Genomic DNA, 15856 nt, shown 5'->3' with positions numbered 1-15856 from the left:
AGAGACCCACAGACTCATCACACAGAGACCCGCAGACTCATCACACAGAGACCCACAGACTCATCACACAGAGACCCACAGACTCATCACACAGAGACCCATAAACTCACACACAGAGACCCACAGACTCATCACACAGAGGCCCACAGACTCACACATGGCATCGCTGCTTTCAGATGCGCTTCAGCGGCCGTCTGGAACGCTCTTCCGATATTAGGAAGCCAATGGCAGCTATGTTACACTTTTAAATCATCGAGATTGACAAACTCATTTCTTTACAACTGCTTGTTCTTATTGTTTCTTTTGTTGTCCTTCCCACGCCCGCACCTCCGATTAGCCACGGTTGGCTATGTACAGTGCGAAATAAGTTTTACATACATACACCACACTCTACACTACAATACACACTACACTCTACACTACATACTACGCTACACACTACACTTTGCACTACAATACACACTACACTATACACTACAATACACACTACACTATATACTGCAAACTACATTACACACTACGCTGCACACTACACTGTACACTACAATACACACTACACTACACACTACAATACACACTACACTATACACTACACTATAAACTACACTATAAACTACACTATAGACTACACTATACACTACAACTACACACTACACTACACTATACACTACAATACACACTACACTATACACGACAGACTACGTTACCCACTACACTATACACTACAATACACACTACAATACACACTACCATAAACACTACACACTACACTACACACTACACTATACACTACATTACACACTACACTATATACTGCAAACTACATTACACACTACGCTGCACACTACACTGTACACTACAATACACACTACACTACACACTACAATACACACTACACTATACACTACACTATACACTACACTATACACTACACTATACACTACACTATACACTACAACTACACACTACACTACACACTACACTATACACTACAATACACACTACACTATACACGACAGACTACGTTACCCACTACACTATACACTACAATACACACTACAATACACACTACCATAAACACTACGCACTACACTACACACTACACTATACACTACATTACACACTACACTATATACTGCAAACTACATTACACACTACGCTGCACACTACACTGTACACTACAATACACACTACAATACACACTACACTATACACTACACTATACACTACACTAAAAACTGCACTATACACTATACACTACACTATACACTACAATACACACTACACTATATACACGACAGACTACGTTACCCACTACAATACACACTACAATACACACTACCATAAACACTACACTACACACTACACTATACACCACGGTGAGAAAGAAGTTCTACACACACACACGCACACGCACGTACGCGGCGTGCGTGCGCGCGCAATGACTCGGACGTTTCATACCTCCCTGTGCCACAGTTACCGCAAAACCTGCCATGCTCCGTCACTCTGCAGCCTGGGCCCGAAGACACCGGCAAGGTAACGCCCTCCCGTGTCACCATCCCATCGGTGAGCCACTGCGGCAGGAGGCACGGAGGCTGCGTTGGCTGGGTCACGTCTGGCCGGATAGAGGGTGGGGGGGGGGATAAACGGGGCATGGCACGGGTTGGAGATGAGATGGGGGGCTGATGGGTGAGTGGATGGGTGTGGGTCGGTGGTGGGTTAGTGGGTGGGTGAGTGGGTGAGTGGTGGGTGAGTGGGTGGGTGGGTGAGTGGATGGGTGTGGGTGAGTGGTGGGTGAGTGGTGGGTGAGTGGGTGAGTGGGTGGGTGGGTGAGTGGATGGGTGTGGGTGAGTGGTGGGTGAGTGGGTGAGTGGATGGGTGTGGGTGAGTGGTGGGTGAGTGGTGAGTGGGTGGGTGAGTGAGTGGATGGGTGGGTGAGTGGATGGGTGTGGGTGAGTGGGTGGGTGGGTCAGTGGCACAGGCTGGAGAAGAGATGGGGGCTGATGGGTGAGTGGGTGAGTGGGTGAATGGGTGGGTGGGTGAGTGGATGGGTGTGGGTGAGTGGTGGGTGAGTGGTGAGTGGGTGGGTGTGGGTGAGTGGGTGGGTGGATGAGTGGCACTGGCTGGAGAAGAGATATGGGGGCTGATGGGTCAGTGGGTGAGTGGATGGGTGTGGGTGAGTGGTGGGTGGGTGAGTGGCACTGGCTGGAGGAGAGATGGGTGAGTGGGTGGGTCAGTGGGTGAGTGGTGGGTGGGTGAGTGGGTGAGTGGTGGGTGGGTGAGTGGCACTGGCTTGAGGAGAGATGGGTGGGTGGTTGGGTGAGTGGATGGGTGTGGGTGAGTGGGTGGGTGGGTCAGTGGCACTGGCTAGAGAAGAGATGGAGTGATGTGGTTGCGAGAGGACGTGGAGCTGAGTGGACTTGCCGATGACTGGTACCAGCGGTGTCAAGATCGGCCTCTGCGGAGGAGGCTCGTGAAGGACGCTGCTACTGGGCAGTTGGAGGCAGTCGCCCTCGAACAACAACGGAGGGCAGAGGAGCGACGCTCAGAACAACGAGCGGAGCGACGGGTGGCTAAAGCACAGCAGGTTGGCACAGTAGGGGGCGTAGGTGGTGCATCAGCCAGTCATCTCAGTCAGTCAACAAATGGAACCTGGGTCTGTCCCGTGACCTCCTGCCAGCGGGCGTTCGACACTTCACCTGGCCTTAACATGCACGTAGCCTGGCACAAGCGCCGTGGTGACGTCACCGTCATGAAACGTAGAATGGCGGGGATTGGTATATCTAACACGTAGGCATTGATGAGCAATATTATTCATAATAAAGGTTTTTGGGTTAGATCGCGTAAGCATAAATGTTGTGTCCGTAACCCTCCACCACCCGACATAGCGAATTAGTGAGGGATTTGTTGCGTAAACAAAACGCCAATTAGTTACTAGTATACTGTACAGTGTAGTAGTGTAGTGTGTCGTGTATAGTGTAGTGTGTCGTGTATAGTGTAGTGTGTCGTGTATAGTATAGTGTATAGTTGTATAGTAGTGTAGTGTATAGTTTTATAGTGTATAGTAGTGTAGTGTATAGTTGTATAGTGTATAGTAGTGTAGTGTACAGTTGTATAGTGTATAGTAGTGTAGTGTTGTATAGTATAGTAGTGTAGTGTGTAGTGTATAGTGTAGTGTATAGTGTATAGTAGTGTTGTATAGTAGTGTAGTGTATAGTGTAGTGTATAGTGTAGTGTATAGTTTAGTGTATAGTGTATAGTAGTGTTGTATAGTATAGTAGTGTATAGTGTAGTGTACTACTTCAGCCCACCGGTGTGTTGGAGAGCAAAATACTCAAATTGTAAATGCTGTGAATGTACTTTCCAACCCATTGGTGGGCTGTAATAGTACACTACATTATATACCACACTACTACACACCACTCGTAGTAACTTCATACGATGTTTTACTCTCTAATACACCGGTGGGCTGAAGTTGTAGTACACTACACCATAGACTACACCACGATACGCTATGCTAGTGTCGTGGGTATAAAACTGCGGAGACTTCTCTCATCTGGAGGCAGCACGGTTATTATAACACTAGCGGGAAGTGCCCGTGGTTTGCCCCCGGGGTTGGAAAATATATTTTAAAAACTTGCCAAAACTTAAAAACATAACATGTACAAATGAAGAAAAAAATCTTTACGCTCGCGCGCCAAGATTCGATTCTTTAAATCGCGCAAAGGAATCGAAGGTTGTAGATTTCTTTAGAATCGGCCTATTCCCGTTTAATCGATACCACAAATGCTCACCAGATATCGATTATCGTCAGTCCTGTATGCGGGTTGACACCACACACTTAATGGTCATTCCCCCCCCCCCCCCCAATACAAAAATATATTTTTATACTTTTTGCATTGTGTACAGTCTGGAAGCTACCCACATGCCAAATTTCAAGTTTGTTGCATGTTTGGAAGTACGCTAAACATTTCGAACAGACACACATTCACAAATTTCCCTTTTTTATATATATACACAGTAGAACCTTGGATTGCGAGGATGATTCGTTCCGGAAACGTGCTTGTAATCCAAAGCACTCGTATATCAAAGCACGCCCGTAGTATATCAGTTGTGATCACGGTGACGCTCGGTGAGACAAAGCGTACTACACGTCCGCTGCTTGTATTTGCAAGACCCTCGCTCGTTTATCAAGTAAATATTCATTTTAAAATTTCTGCTCGTCTTGCAAAACACTCGCAGGCCAAGCTACTCGCAATCCACAAGGTTTCGCTGCTTATAGATAATAACAGTAACACAAAGGGGTACGGGCCCCTTCCACCCGATACTTAGGGAGGAGGTATTCCCTCCGGCTCGCCTGCCTAACGCTGCCTATGCTTGAGCCTCTTCACTGGTTCAGCTTTTGGCCCCGACCCTAGCCAGGGATCTCGGGTTCAGCCCTTTGGGCTCTTCGCTTCGGGTCTTCAAGGGCCCGTCCCGTTCGGGGGGCCGTCTTTCATACCGGATTCTGGCCCACTCCGCCCCTAGCCACTCCTCCCTTCTGGAACCGTCTGGAAGGTCCTGGGGAGTGGCGTTGTCCCCCGGCCCCCTTCCTGGGGGTCTGGGGCTTTGTGGCTGTGGTCCCGAGCTGCCTTAGGGGGTTACCTTGGCCCAACGGCCTGACTCATCGCCCTGAGACTCCCTTCCGCTTCCCGTTGACTCGAGGCCGTTGCTACAGGCTACGGGTAGTGGCAATCGCCTACAGCCCTCGACGATGCCGCTACACCAGTAACTATTTGGCGTTTTTTTTTGTTTGTTTGTTTACGAGACAAATCCCTCATGCGTTGGCTGTGTCGGGCGGTGAAGGGTTACGACACAACATTCATGCTTAATGCGACCTAACCCCCCCCAAAAAAACCTTTATTTATGAATTGGTATATCTGTTGCACTTCCAGACTTCTGGCCGCATCGCTCATAGGTGTTTTCGGTGAAGTCCACGTATGTAGAAATACAATAAAATTATGTTAAAACAAAAAAACACAATCGCGACGTTTCGATCACAACGCAAGCGACCTTCGTCAGGTGCCAAGAACAAATCACGGAGGTAAATACAAACACAAAAAGATGAGAGACGAGAATTCAACAAACCTGAAAAAACATTACGTGAAGCACATCCAGTCAGGCCAACAACACGGTTAGACACTTCCTGGCGGACCACGAATTTCAGAAGAGTGTTAAATTTCGTGTTCAACCTTTGGATTGCAGCATACCAGCATAGATAGAATGAAAAATACGAGGTACACGGTCAGTAGAAATACATATACAAGTCCAGCAAGAGGTAAGGAGGGAGGAAAGACGGACAGGGAGGCAGAGAGAGAGAGAGGGATGAACAGAAGCTTAAATAGGAAATATGGTTGGAGGGGTGGAGGGGCCAGAGCGAGAGCGGCAGCTGCATGCTTGTACCCTCCTCCTCCTCTGCCATCGCGAGAGCTTCATCCGAACCAAGAGCTCTATGTGCGACGGGTCCTTCGCCAGGCGGCTTATTGCCTATCGCCCTCCCCCTTGATGTCCCTAAGATCTGGGGACGGAGAGATCTTCGCTGTGTTCCCAAGGTCGAGGTTTCGGTCTGCTGTGAGGGTGGGCCCGAGATTCCTATCCCCCCGTGTAGCCCCCCCCCCCCCAGGCTGCACGGGGGCCTCTCTTCCACGAGATAACCGGTGGATCTCTCCGAGCCTGCGGACAATTTAAAACACAAATGCGCCTCCAAACCCACACGTACGCTTCCGCTTCATATCAACTTTTCCGTTCATTCGGTAAATGTTTCTTAACAATGTATTTGCTGAGCATCTGCTGCTGCTGCTGCTGCTGCTGATGTTGTTGTGTCCTGTACGGCACTTTGAGATCCTTGATGAACAGCGCGAGATAAATAATAATGATAATAATAATCATGATGATGATGATGATGTTAGGGATGTGGGTGCTGCTCTACGCTTAGGACGCGCAGTCTCTGTGTGTGTGTGTGTGTTATCTCAACTGTGATGTTCCGGCTTCGGGTACTCGAGTTACAGTTCGTGATTTTAAAACAGTTTCGCGTTGTTGTTGCTGCTGCTGCTGCTGTGGCTGTTGCTTTTGTTGCTGCTGCTGCTGTTGTTGCTGTTGTTGTTGCTGCTGTTGCTGCTGTTGCTGCTATTGTTGTTGTTGCTGCGGCTGTTGTTGCTACTGCTGTTGCTGCTGCTTCTGTTGTTGCTGCTGCTGTTGTTGTTGCTTCTGATTCTGTTGATGCTGTTGTTGCTACTGCTGTTGCTGCTGCTTCTGTTGTTGCTTCTGATTCTGTTGCTGCTGCTGTTGCTGCTGCTTCTGTTGTTGCTTCTGATTCTGTTGCTGCTGCTGTTGCTGCTGCTTCTGTTGTTGCTTCTGATTCTGTTGATGCTGTTGTTGCTGCTGCTGCTGTTGTTGTTGCTTCTGATTCTGTTGATGCTGTTGTTGCTGCTGCTGCTGCTGTTGTTGTTGCTTCTGATTCTGTTGATGCTGTTGTTGCTGCTGCTGCTGCTGTTGTTGCTTCTGATTCTGTTGATGCTGCTGCTGCTGCTGTTGTGGCTGCTGCTGTTGTTGTTGTTCAGGCGTGCGGCGTGGATTTCGAAGTGAAAGCTTTCTGCGCGGAAAACCTCGAAGAGAAAATCCACAAAAGGTGAAAACGAGGGCGGCCGGGGATGCGGATTTTTTGTCGAATCTGTCCGTGCGGGGGGCGGTGGAGTGTGCACACGTTGGTGGCACGTTTATCCCGGGCGGGGGGGGAGGTTCTCCGGTCTCCTCACACACGCACACGCACGAAGCCCCAGTTCCGTTCCAAAATATTCCGGTGTTCGGATGTTTAGGAAGCCACTGGGAGCTATCCGCTTTTAAATCGTCTCGATTGACAAACTAATTTCGTTTGTATTTGGTTTGTTGTCCTTCCCCCCCCCGCCCCTGCACCTCCGATTAGCGCGGTTGGATACGTATGGTGTGAAAGAAGTTCAACATATTTAGATAGACCGAAAGACTCGTCACACATAGACCCATAGACTCGTCACACAGAGACCCATAGACTCGTCACACAGAGACCCATAGACTCATCACACAGAGACCCAAAGACTCGTCACACATAGACCCACAGACTCATCGCACAGAGACCCATAGACTCACCACACAGAGACCCATAGACTCATCACACAGAGACCCATAGACTCATCACACAGAGACCCATAGACTCATCACACAGAGACCCATAGACTCGTCACACAAAGACCCATAGACTCATCACATAGAGACCCATAGACTCATCACACAGAGACCCATAGACTCATCACACAGAGACCCATAGACTCGTCACACAGAGACCCATAGACTCGTCACACAGACCCACAGACTCACACACTGCATAGCACACTTTCAAATGCTCTTCTGCGGCCGTCTGGAACGCTCTTCCTTCCAATGTTAGGAAGCCACTGGGAGCTAAGCTACACGTTTAAATCGTCATAATCTAGATTGGCAAACTCATTTCTTTAGAACTGCTTGTTGTGTGTTAGTTTTCGATTTAAAGCTTTCGTGACTGCAATGATTCATCTTCTTTGGTTCTTTCGGTAAAGTCACGTAGGATGAGAATAAAATAATAACTTGATAAAATAAAATAACAATAATATTCTCACGACGTTTCGGCCACAACACAAGCGGCCTTCATCAGGTGAAGGGACGAGACTGTCTGGTAGGACTCCAGCGCTGTCCTACCAGACAGTCTCGTCCCTTCACCTGATGAAGGCCGCTTGTGTTGTGGCCGAAACGTCGTGAGAATATTATTGTGTTATTTTATTTTATCAATTTATTATTTTATTCTCATTCTACGTGACTTTACCGAAAGAACCAAAGAAGGTGTGTTAGTTTGTTGTCCTTCTCCCCCCCCCCCTCCGCACCTCCGATTAGCGCGATTGGCTACGTACGGTGCGAAAGAAGTTCTTTGTACGTACAAAATGTAATTCATGGCCAAACATCCCAATGTAGCGGCACCCTCCTTAGTGAACGGTCTTGAGACTCGGTCGAGGATTTCCCGACTACCTCGCCTGGTACACAGGAGGTCGTGGGTTCGATCCTGACCCCGATGATGCCTGCTCTGTATTTGGAGTCTGCGTGTCTCTCTCTCTCTCTCCGTGGTCGCGTGGATTTAGAATCAACATCGCACGTTTAGAGTATTTAGCTGCTGCTATAAATGTCTATGTGGTGATGATGATGATGATAAGCTGGCGGATCGTTGAGCTATCATTTGTAATGGCCGGGCCGCCGCGTCTGACAAAGAGCGACGTATCAGCTCGGCGGGGGCCTTGCCTGGTAGTTAGGTAAAAAAAAAATAAAAACGAATTTCAGATGAGTTTAAAGAGTGCACGAAATGATTTCGGCTCGATGTGGGAAGGACTTGTGATGGGGCTGAACGCGATTATACCGCTCGCGAATGAGCCGCTCGGCACGATGCGGACCCCCGTGCGTTCGCAGGGGAACTCGCTTTCCCACACGCGCTTTGATTTAACCCGCTCTGTCTGTTGTATCGTCTAATCTTGTAACTCAATTTTTCCCCAACTTCCCCAGTGTGGTATCGACTGGAAAACTCGGGTTGTGCTCACGCCATACCGATGGCAATTACAGTAAAACCTTTGGATTGCGAGCGCAAGTCGTTTTGCTGAAACCGTGTTTTGTAATCCAAAGCGCCCGTACGTCAAAGCGCTCCCGCAGTGTATCGGTTGTGATCACGTGACGCTCGGCGAGACCAAGCGTACTTACACGTCACGTCGCTCGTACTTGCAAGACCCTCGCTCGTTTATCAAGTTAATATTTATCTACAAATCTGCTCGTCTTGCAAAAAACACTCGCAGGCCAAGTTACTCGCAGTCCACAAGGTTTTACTGCACTACATTCTTTAATAAAAAAAAAATGTAAAATTATTTTACACGCTTTTTATAAACTCACTCTGTTGTTGTTGTTGCATTCTCAAATCTTGTATAACTCAATTGTAACCCACTTCCCAATGTGGTGTCGACTGAAAACTTGGTTATACTTACGTCATACCGATGACAATAACTATATTATATCATTCATTAAAAATACATTTTTTTAAATATATTTTTAAACAATCTTTTTTACACGTTATGTTTCGGCTTGGGTCTAATTGTCCACGGTCAACTCACGTTGGCTGTAAATCACCACGGGGGGGGGGTGGTCCCCCTTACGTAGTGGCCAAGCTTCGGGGCCAACTTCCTGGAGCCGTGGAGTTCTGCCATTACTCGTACGGTACATTTCATTAAAGCGTGTGTTCTTTAAAAAAAAGTTTTTTTTTTTAACAATATTACTTATATTTTTTTTTTTTAATCCAGACCGGTGCTGTCGCTGTGTGACTCGCCAGGTGTTAAAGCATTCGGCAAGCGGATTAATGATGCGTTAACCTCTCCCCACCGCCCCCGCTCGGCAGGAATTCTGTGCGTCTGGTGATCCGCAAGGTGCAGTACGCTCCGGAGAAACCGGGGCCACAGCCCACGGCGGAGACCACGCGCGTCTTCCTCATGTCGGACAAGCCCCTACACCTGGAGGCCTCGCTTGACAAAGAGGTGACGCCTCCTCCTCACCCTCCTCACCCTCACCCTCACCCTCCTCACCCTCCTCACCCTCCTCACCCTCACCCTCCTCACCCTCCTCCTCACCCTCCTCCTCACCCTCCTCCTCACCTTCACCTCCTCATTGTCACCCTCCTCACCCTCACCCTCCTCACCCTCCTCACCCTCCTCACCCTCACCCTCCTCACCCTCCTCCTCACCCTCCTCCTCACCCTCCTCCTCACCTCCTCACCCTCCCCCTCCTCCTCACCCTCCTCACCCTCCTCACCCTCCTCACCCTCCTCCCCACCCTCACCCTCCTCCCCCTCCTCCTCATGCTCCTCCTTACGCTCCTCCTCCTTATCTTCACCTCATTGTCACCCTCCTCACCCTCCTCCTCACCTTCACCTCCTCATTGTCACCCTCCTCCTCCTCACCTTCCTCCTCCTCACCTTCACATCCTCACCCTCCTCCACACCCTCCTCCTCACGCTCCTCTTCCACACCCTCCTCACCAGCCTTCTCACCTTCTTCCACCTCCTCATCCTCACCCTCCTCCTCCTCACCTTCACCTCCTCACCCTCCTCCTCACCCTCCCCCTCCTCCTCACCCTCCCCCTCCTCACCCTCCCCCTCCTCATCCTCATCCTCACCCTCATCCTCACCCTCCTCACCCTCATCCTCCTCCTCCTCACCTCCTCACCCTCACCCTCCTCTTCCACACCCTCCTCACCATCCTTCTCCTCACCTTCTTCCACCTCCTCATCCTCACCCTCCTCCTCGCCTACCTCCTCCTTCCGACCCACCTGGTAAAATAAAAAAAATTGTTTAGTTTATAGAATCAACGTCGTGCGTTTAGAGTATTTGCCTGCTATGAATGTCCACACGATGATGATGATCCGCCACTTGGTCCGGCTATCATTTGGTGGGGCCTTACACCTGGCAAAATAAAAATATTCTAGTTACATTTCGATTTAAAGCTTTCGTGACTGCAATGATTCATCTTCTTTGGTTCTTTCGGTAAAGTCACCACCACGTAGAATGAGAATAAAATAATAAATTGATCAAATAAAATAACATAACACAATAATATTCTCACGACGTTTCGGCCACAACACAAGCGGCCTTCATCAGGTGAAGGGGGCGAGACTGTCTGGTAGGACAGCGCTGGAGTGAAAGAGCCACGTTCAGATCACGACCTTTAAGCTGTGTGAGAGGAAACAAAGCGCTGTCCTACCAGACAGTCTTGTCCCTTCACCTGATGAAGGCCGCTTGTGTTGTGGCCGAAACGTCGTGAGAATATTATTGTGTTATTTTATTTTATCAATTTATTATTTTATTCTCATTCTACGTGGTGGCGACTTTACCGAAAGAACCAAAGAAGATAGTCTAGTGACATTATGGGGTCTCGATGAGTGTGGGTCTCTGTGGGTCTCTGTGACGAGTATGGGTCTGTTTTGGGTTTCTGTGGGTCTCTGTGCCTCAAATTCTAAATGCTGTGTCGTGGGTTTAGTGCTGAACTTAGCGACTAATTGGCTACAGGGCCCCCCGCACTAGCTTCATCCGGCACTGGGTGCAAACGGTTCTAAGTTTTTGTTGTTGTTGACGAACGCCGTCGGTTGATGTTTTGTCCTCTCGCCACTGCCCCATCCCCCCGCCCCCGGGAGCAGATTTACTACCACGGGGAGCCGATCAACGTCAACGTCCACGTCACCAACAACTCGAACAAGACGGTGAAGAAAATCAAGATCTCGGGTCGGTGTCCGTGGCGGGCGACATCGCGAGCGGCGCGCGTGACCCCGCGCGCTCGGACACTCTGTCCTCGCTGTCGTTGTCTCGCTGTCTGTCTGTCTAGCCGTCGGTGTGAGTGTCTAGCTGTCTGTGTGTGTGTGTGTGTAGCTGTGTGTGTGTGAGTGTCTAGCTGTGTGTGTGTGTGTCTAGCTGTGTCTGTGTGTTTGTCTAGCTGTGTCTGTGTGTTTGTCTAGCTGTGTCTGTGTGTGTGTCTAGCTGTGTGTGTGAGTGTCTAGCTGTGTGTGTGTGTGTGTCTAGCTGTGTCTGTGTGTGTGTCTAGATGTGTCTCTCTGAGTGTCTAGCTGTGTGTGTGTGTGTAGCTGTGTGTGTGAATGTCTAGCTGTGTGTGTGAGTGTCTAGCTGTGTGTGTGTGAGTTTCTAGCTGTGTCTGTGTGAGTTTCTAGCTGTGTCTGTGTGTGTGTCTAGCTGTGTGTGTGAGTGTTTAGCTGTGTGTGTGTGTATCTAGCTGTGTCTGTGTGAGTGTCTAGCTGTGTCTGTGTGTGTGTCTAGCTGTGTCTGTGAGTGTCTATCTGTGTGTGTGTTTCTAGCTGTGTGTGTGAGTGTCTAGTTCTGTGTGTGTGTGTCTAGCTGTGTCTGTGTGTTTGTCTAGCTGTGTCTGTGTGTCTCCAGCTGTGTGTGTGTGTTTCTAGCTGTGTGTGTGAGTGTCTAGCTCTGTGTGTGTGTATCTAGCTGTGTCTGTGTGTGTGTCTAGCTGTGTCTGTGTGTGTGTCTAGCTGTGTCTGTGTGTGTGTCTAGCTGTGTGTGTGTGTGTGTAGCTGTGTGTGTGAATGTCTAGCTGTGTGTGTGAGTGTCTAGCTGTGTGTGTGTGTTTCTAGCTGTGTGTGTGAGTGTGTCTAGCTGTGTCTGTGTGTGTGTCTAGCTGTGTCTGTGAGTGTCTATCTGTGTGTGTGTTTCTAGCTGTGTGTGTGAGTGTCTAGCTGTGTCTGTGTGTGTGTCTAGCTGTGTCTGTGTGTTTGTCTAGCTGTGTCTGTGTGTGCGTCTAGCTGTGTGTGTGTGTGTCTATCTGTGTGTGTGTGTCTATCTGTGTGTGTGTTTCTAGCTGTGTGTGTGAGTGTCTAGCTGTGTCTGTGTGTGTGTCTAGCTGTGTGTGTGTGTCTATCTGTGTGTGTTTGTGTGTCTAGCTGTGTGTGTGTGTCTAGCTGTCTGTGTGTGTTTCTAGCTGTGTGTGTGAGTGTCTAGCTGTGTCTGTGTGTGTGTCTAGCTGTGTGTGTGAGTGTTTAGCTGTGTCTGTGTGTGTGTCTAGCTGTGTCTGTGTGTGTGTCTAGCTGTGTCTGTGTGTGTGTCTAGCTGTGTGTGTGAGTGTCTAGCTGTCTGTGTGTGTGTGCAGCTGTGTCTGTGTGTGTGTCTAGCTGTGCCTGTGTGTGTCTAGCTGTGTCTGTGTGTGTGTCTAGCTGTGTGTGTGAGTGTCTAGCTGTCTGTGTGTGTGTCTAGCTGTGTCTGTGTATGTGTCTAGCTGTGTTTGTGTGTGTGGCTGTCTCTGTGTGTCTAGCTGTGTCTGTGTGTGTGTCTAGCTGTCTGTGTGTGTGTCTAGCTGTGTCTGTGTGTGTGTCTAGCTGTGTGTGTGAGTGTCTAGCTGTGTGTATGTGTCTAGCTGTGTGTATGTGTCTATCTGTGTGTGTCTATCTGTGTGTGTTTCTAGCTGTGTGTGTGAGTGTCTAGCTGTCTGTGTGTGTGTCTAGCTGTGTCTGTGTGTGTGTCTAGCTGTGTCTGTGTGTGTGTCTAGCTGTGTCTGTGTGTGTGTCTAGCTGTGTGTGTGAGTGTCTAGCTGTGTGTGTGTGTCTATCTGTGTGTGTGTGTCTATCTGTGTGTGTGTGTTTCTAGCTGTGTGTGTGAGTTTCTAGCTGTCTGTGTGTGTCTAGCTGTGTCTGTGTGTGTGTCTAGCTGTGTGTGTGTCTAGCTGTGTGTGTGAGTGTCTAGCTGTGTGTGTGTTTCTAGCTGTTTGTGTGTGTCTAGCTGTCTGTGTGTGTGTCTAGCTGTCTGTGTGTGTTTCTAGCTGTGTGTGTGTGTCTAGCTGTCTGTGTGTGTGTCTAGCTGTCTGTGTGTGTTTCTAGCTGTGTGTGTGTGTGTCTAGCTGTGTGTGTGTGTCTAGCTGTGTGTGTGTTTCTAGCTGTGTGTGTGTGTGTCTAGCTGTGTGTGTGTGTAGCTGTATGTGTGTGTGAATGTGTTTGGCTGTCTGTGTGAGTGTCTAGCTGTGTGTGTGTCTAGCTGTGTGTGTGTGTTGCGTAACGCTGTGTGGAAGCTACCTGGTCTGTCGCTCCGCACTAAGCTTCAGGTCTTCTCGGCCACGGTCATTCCCTCCCTTCTCTACGCTTGCGAAACGTGGACCCCCCTAATGGAACATCTTCTCCGGTTAGAAACATTTAGGCTGGCCTGCCTACGATCCATCCTGGGTTTAACCAGACTGGATTGTGTGAGGAGCTCACAAATCCTTGAAAGATGTGGGCAAGGTCTCATCGGTGAGCTCCTCCGGCGGGCAAGGCTGCGATGGCTGAGTCATGTAGCCCGTATGCCCAGCCATCGCATGCCGAAACAGCTTTTGTTCGGCCGGATCGAGGGGGCTAAGCAGGCACGGCACGGGCTAGAGAAGAGATGGAGTGATGTGGTACAGGAGGACGTGGAGCTGAGTGGACTTGCCGATGACCGGTACCAGCGGTGTCAAGATCGGCCTCTGTGGAGGAGGCTCGTGAAAGACGCTACTGGGCAGTTGGAGGTAGTCGCCCTCCAACAACAACGGAGGGCGGAGGAGCGACGCTCACAACATTGAGCGGAGCGCCGGGTGGCTAAAGCACAGCAGGTTGGCACAGTAGGGGGCACAGGTGGTGCATCAGCCAGTCATCTCAGTCAGTCGACCCATGGCACCTGGGTCTGCCCCGTGACCTCCTGCCAGTGGGCGTTCGACACTCCACGTGGCCTCAAGGTGCACATGTCCTGCCACAAGCGTCGTGGTGACGTCACCGCCACTTAGTGGCGAATGGCGGTTGTTGTTGTTGTGCGTGTGTCTATCTGCATGTGTGTGTCTAGCTGTCTGTATGTGTGTCTAGTTGTCTGTGTGTGTGTGTGGCTAGCTGTGTATGTGTGTGTCTGTCTGCGTGTGTGTCTAGCTGTCTGTCTGCGTGTGTGTCTAGCTGTCTGTGTGCATGTGTGTCTAGCTGTCTGTGCGTGTGTGTGTGTGTGTCTGGCTGTCTGTGTGTGTGTGTGTGTCTGCGTGTGTGTGTCTGTCTGCACGTGTGTCTCATCGCTGTCCTTCTGTGCGTGCAGTGCGACAGTTTGCAGACATCTGTCTCTTCAACACAGCCCAGTACAAGTGTCCGGTGGCCGTGGAAGAAGCAGAGTGAGTGTATCTCTCCATATATAAGTTGTGATTATGTGTGTCTGTTCAAACTGTTTAACGCACTTCCCGACATGCAACAAACTTGAAATTTGCCATGTGGGTACTTTCCAGACTGTACACCATGCAAAAATGATTTTAAAAAAATACACCAATATACATTTTTTTTTTTGGGGGGGGGAGCTCATTAAATGCATGTTTTTTTTTTGCACGGCAAGTGAGCTGTGATGTCAAATCTGTCATGTGACCCAGGCATGTGGAAGCGCAACGCATTGTAGTGTAGCGGTTAGCGCGCTGTGTGTGTGTGTGTGTCTGTGTGTGTGTGTCTGTGTGTGTGTGTCTGTGTGTGTGTCTGTGTGTGTGTCTGTGTGTGTGTGTCTGTGTGTGTGTGTGGAAGTGTTGTGGGGAGCGGTAGTGTAGCGGTTAGCGCTACGCTGCGCTATGAACCTGGCGACCCGGGTTCGATTCCCGCTCACGGCCACCACCGGTGACGATTATCTGAACCGGTCCTGGGCCTCCCCCTAGGTCGACTCCGCCTCAAACGAGTAAGCGGTGTGGTGCGTGAACATCGCCACTGGGGAGACAAAGGCGGTCGGGCGTGGTGAATCCATGTCCCCGGGGCGAAGCCGGGTGGTAAAGCTAGTACTGTATATATATAAAGGTGGGCCTCCTTTGCCAGTACCAAAATATAATGATAGGTTTTTTTCCACTTTTTTTTCTGGCAAACAAAACTGAAACCTTTTTACGAGGACTTATGTTTACATTAACCACAATACCTGCGGTTAGAATGCAAACAAAAAACACTAGATAATGTATGCATTGTCCCTCTCATACGGTGATCGAACGAACGCCGTATGAGACCAGGCTCTAAGGAAAGCTGTCTCTGGTGTGGACCAATCAATTTCAAGGACATTGCATACATTATCAGAGAGTGTTTTTTGTTTGCATTCTAACCGCAGGTATTGTGGTTAATGCACACATGAGTCCTTGTAAAAAGTTTTGTTGCCAGAAAAAAGGGGGAAAAAATCTGTTATATTATATATAAAGTTTATATAAAATGTACATATACCAATGCCTATCTTAAAACAATTACAATTCTTAATATTTTCAAGTCGTCTTGTCCTTGCT

General features: G+C 49.2%; 1 protein-coding gene across 3 annotated transcripts in view; it reads left to right on the top strand.

Moving 5' to 3' along the window:
- Positions 1-15856, top strand: part of LOC116957174 (beta-arrestin-1-like) — a 98528-nt gene that overhangs the window by 59047 nt on the left and 23625 nt on the right. For all 3 annotated transcript variants that reach the window (XM_032979172.2, XM_032979174.2, XM_032979171.2), the window contains 5 exons: positions 1477-1536; positions 6600-6667; positions 9470-9605; positions 11259-11343; positions 14659-14731. In XM_032979172.2, coding sequence (XP_032835063.2) covers positions 1477-1536; positions 6600-6667; positions 9470-9605; positions 11259-11343; positions 14659-14731 — 422 coding nt within the window. The remainder of the gene's footprint in view (positions 1-1476; positions 1537-6599; positions 6668-9469; positions 9606-11258; positions 11344-14658; positions 14732-15856) is intronic.

The sequence above is a fragment of the Petromyzon marinus genome, chromosome 70 (genome assembly GCF_048934315.1).
Source record: "Petromyzon marinus isolate PM22_M1 ecotype Great Lakes invasive population chromosome 70, UKy_Petmar_22M1.pri1.0, whole genome shotgun sequence".
In the NCBI taxonomy this organism is placed as follows: domain Eukaryota; kingdom Metazoa; phylum Chordata; class Hyperoartia; order Petromyzontiformes; family Petromyzontidae; genus Petromyzon; species Petromyzon marinus.
This window is presented reverse-complemented; position numbering and strand designations above follow the sequence as displayed.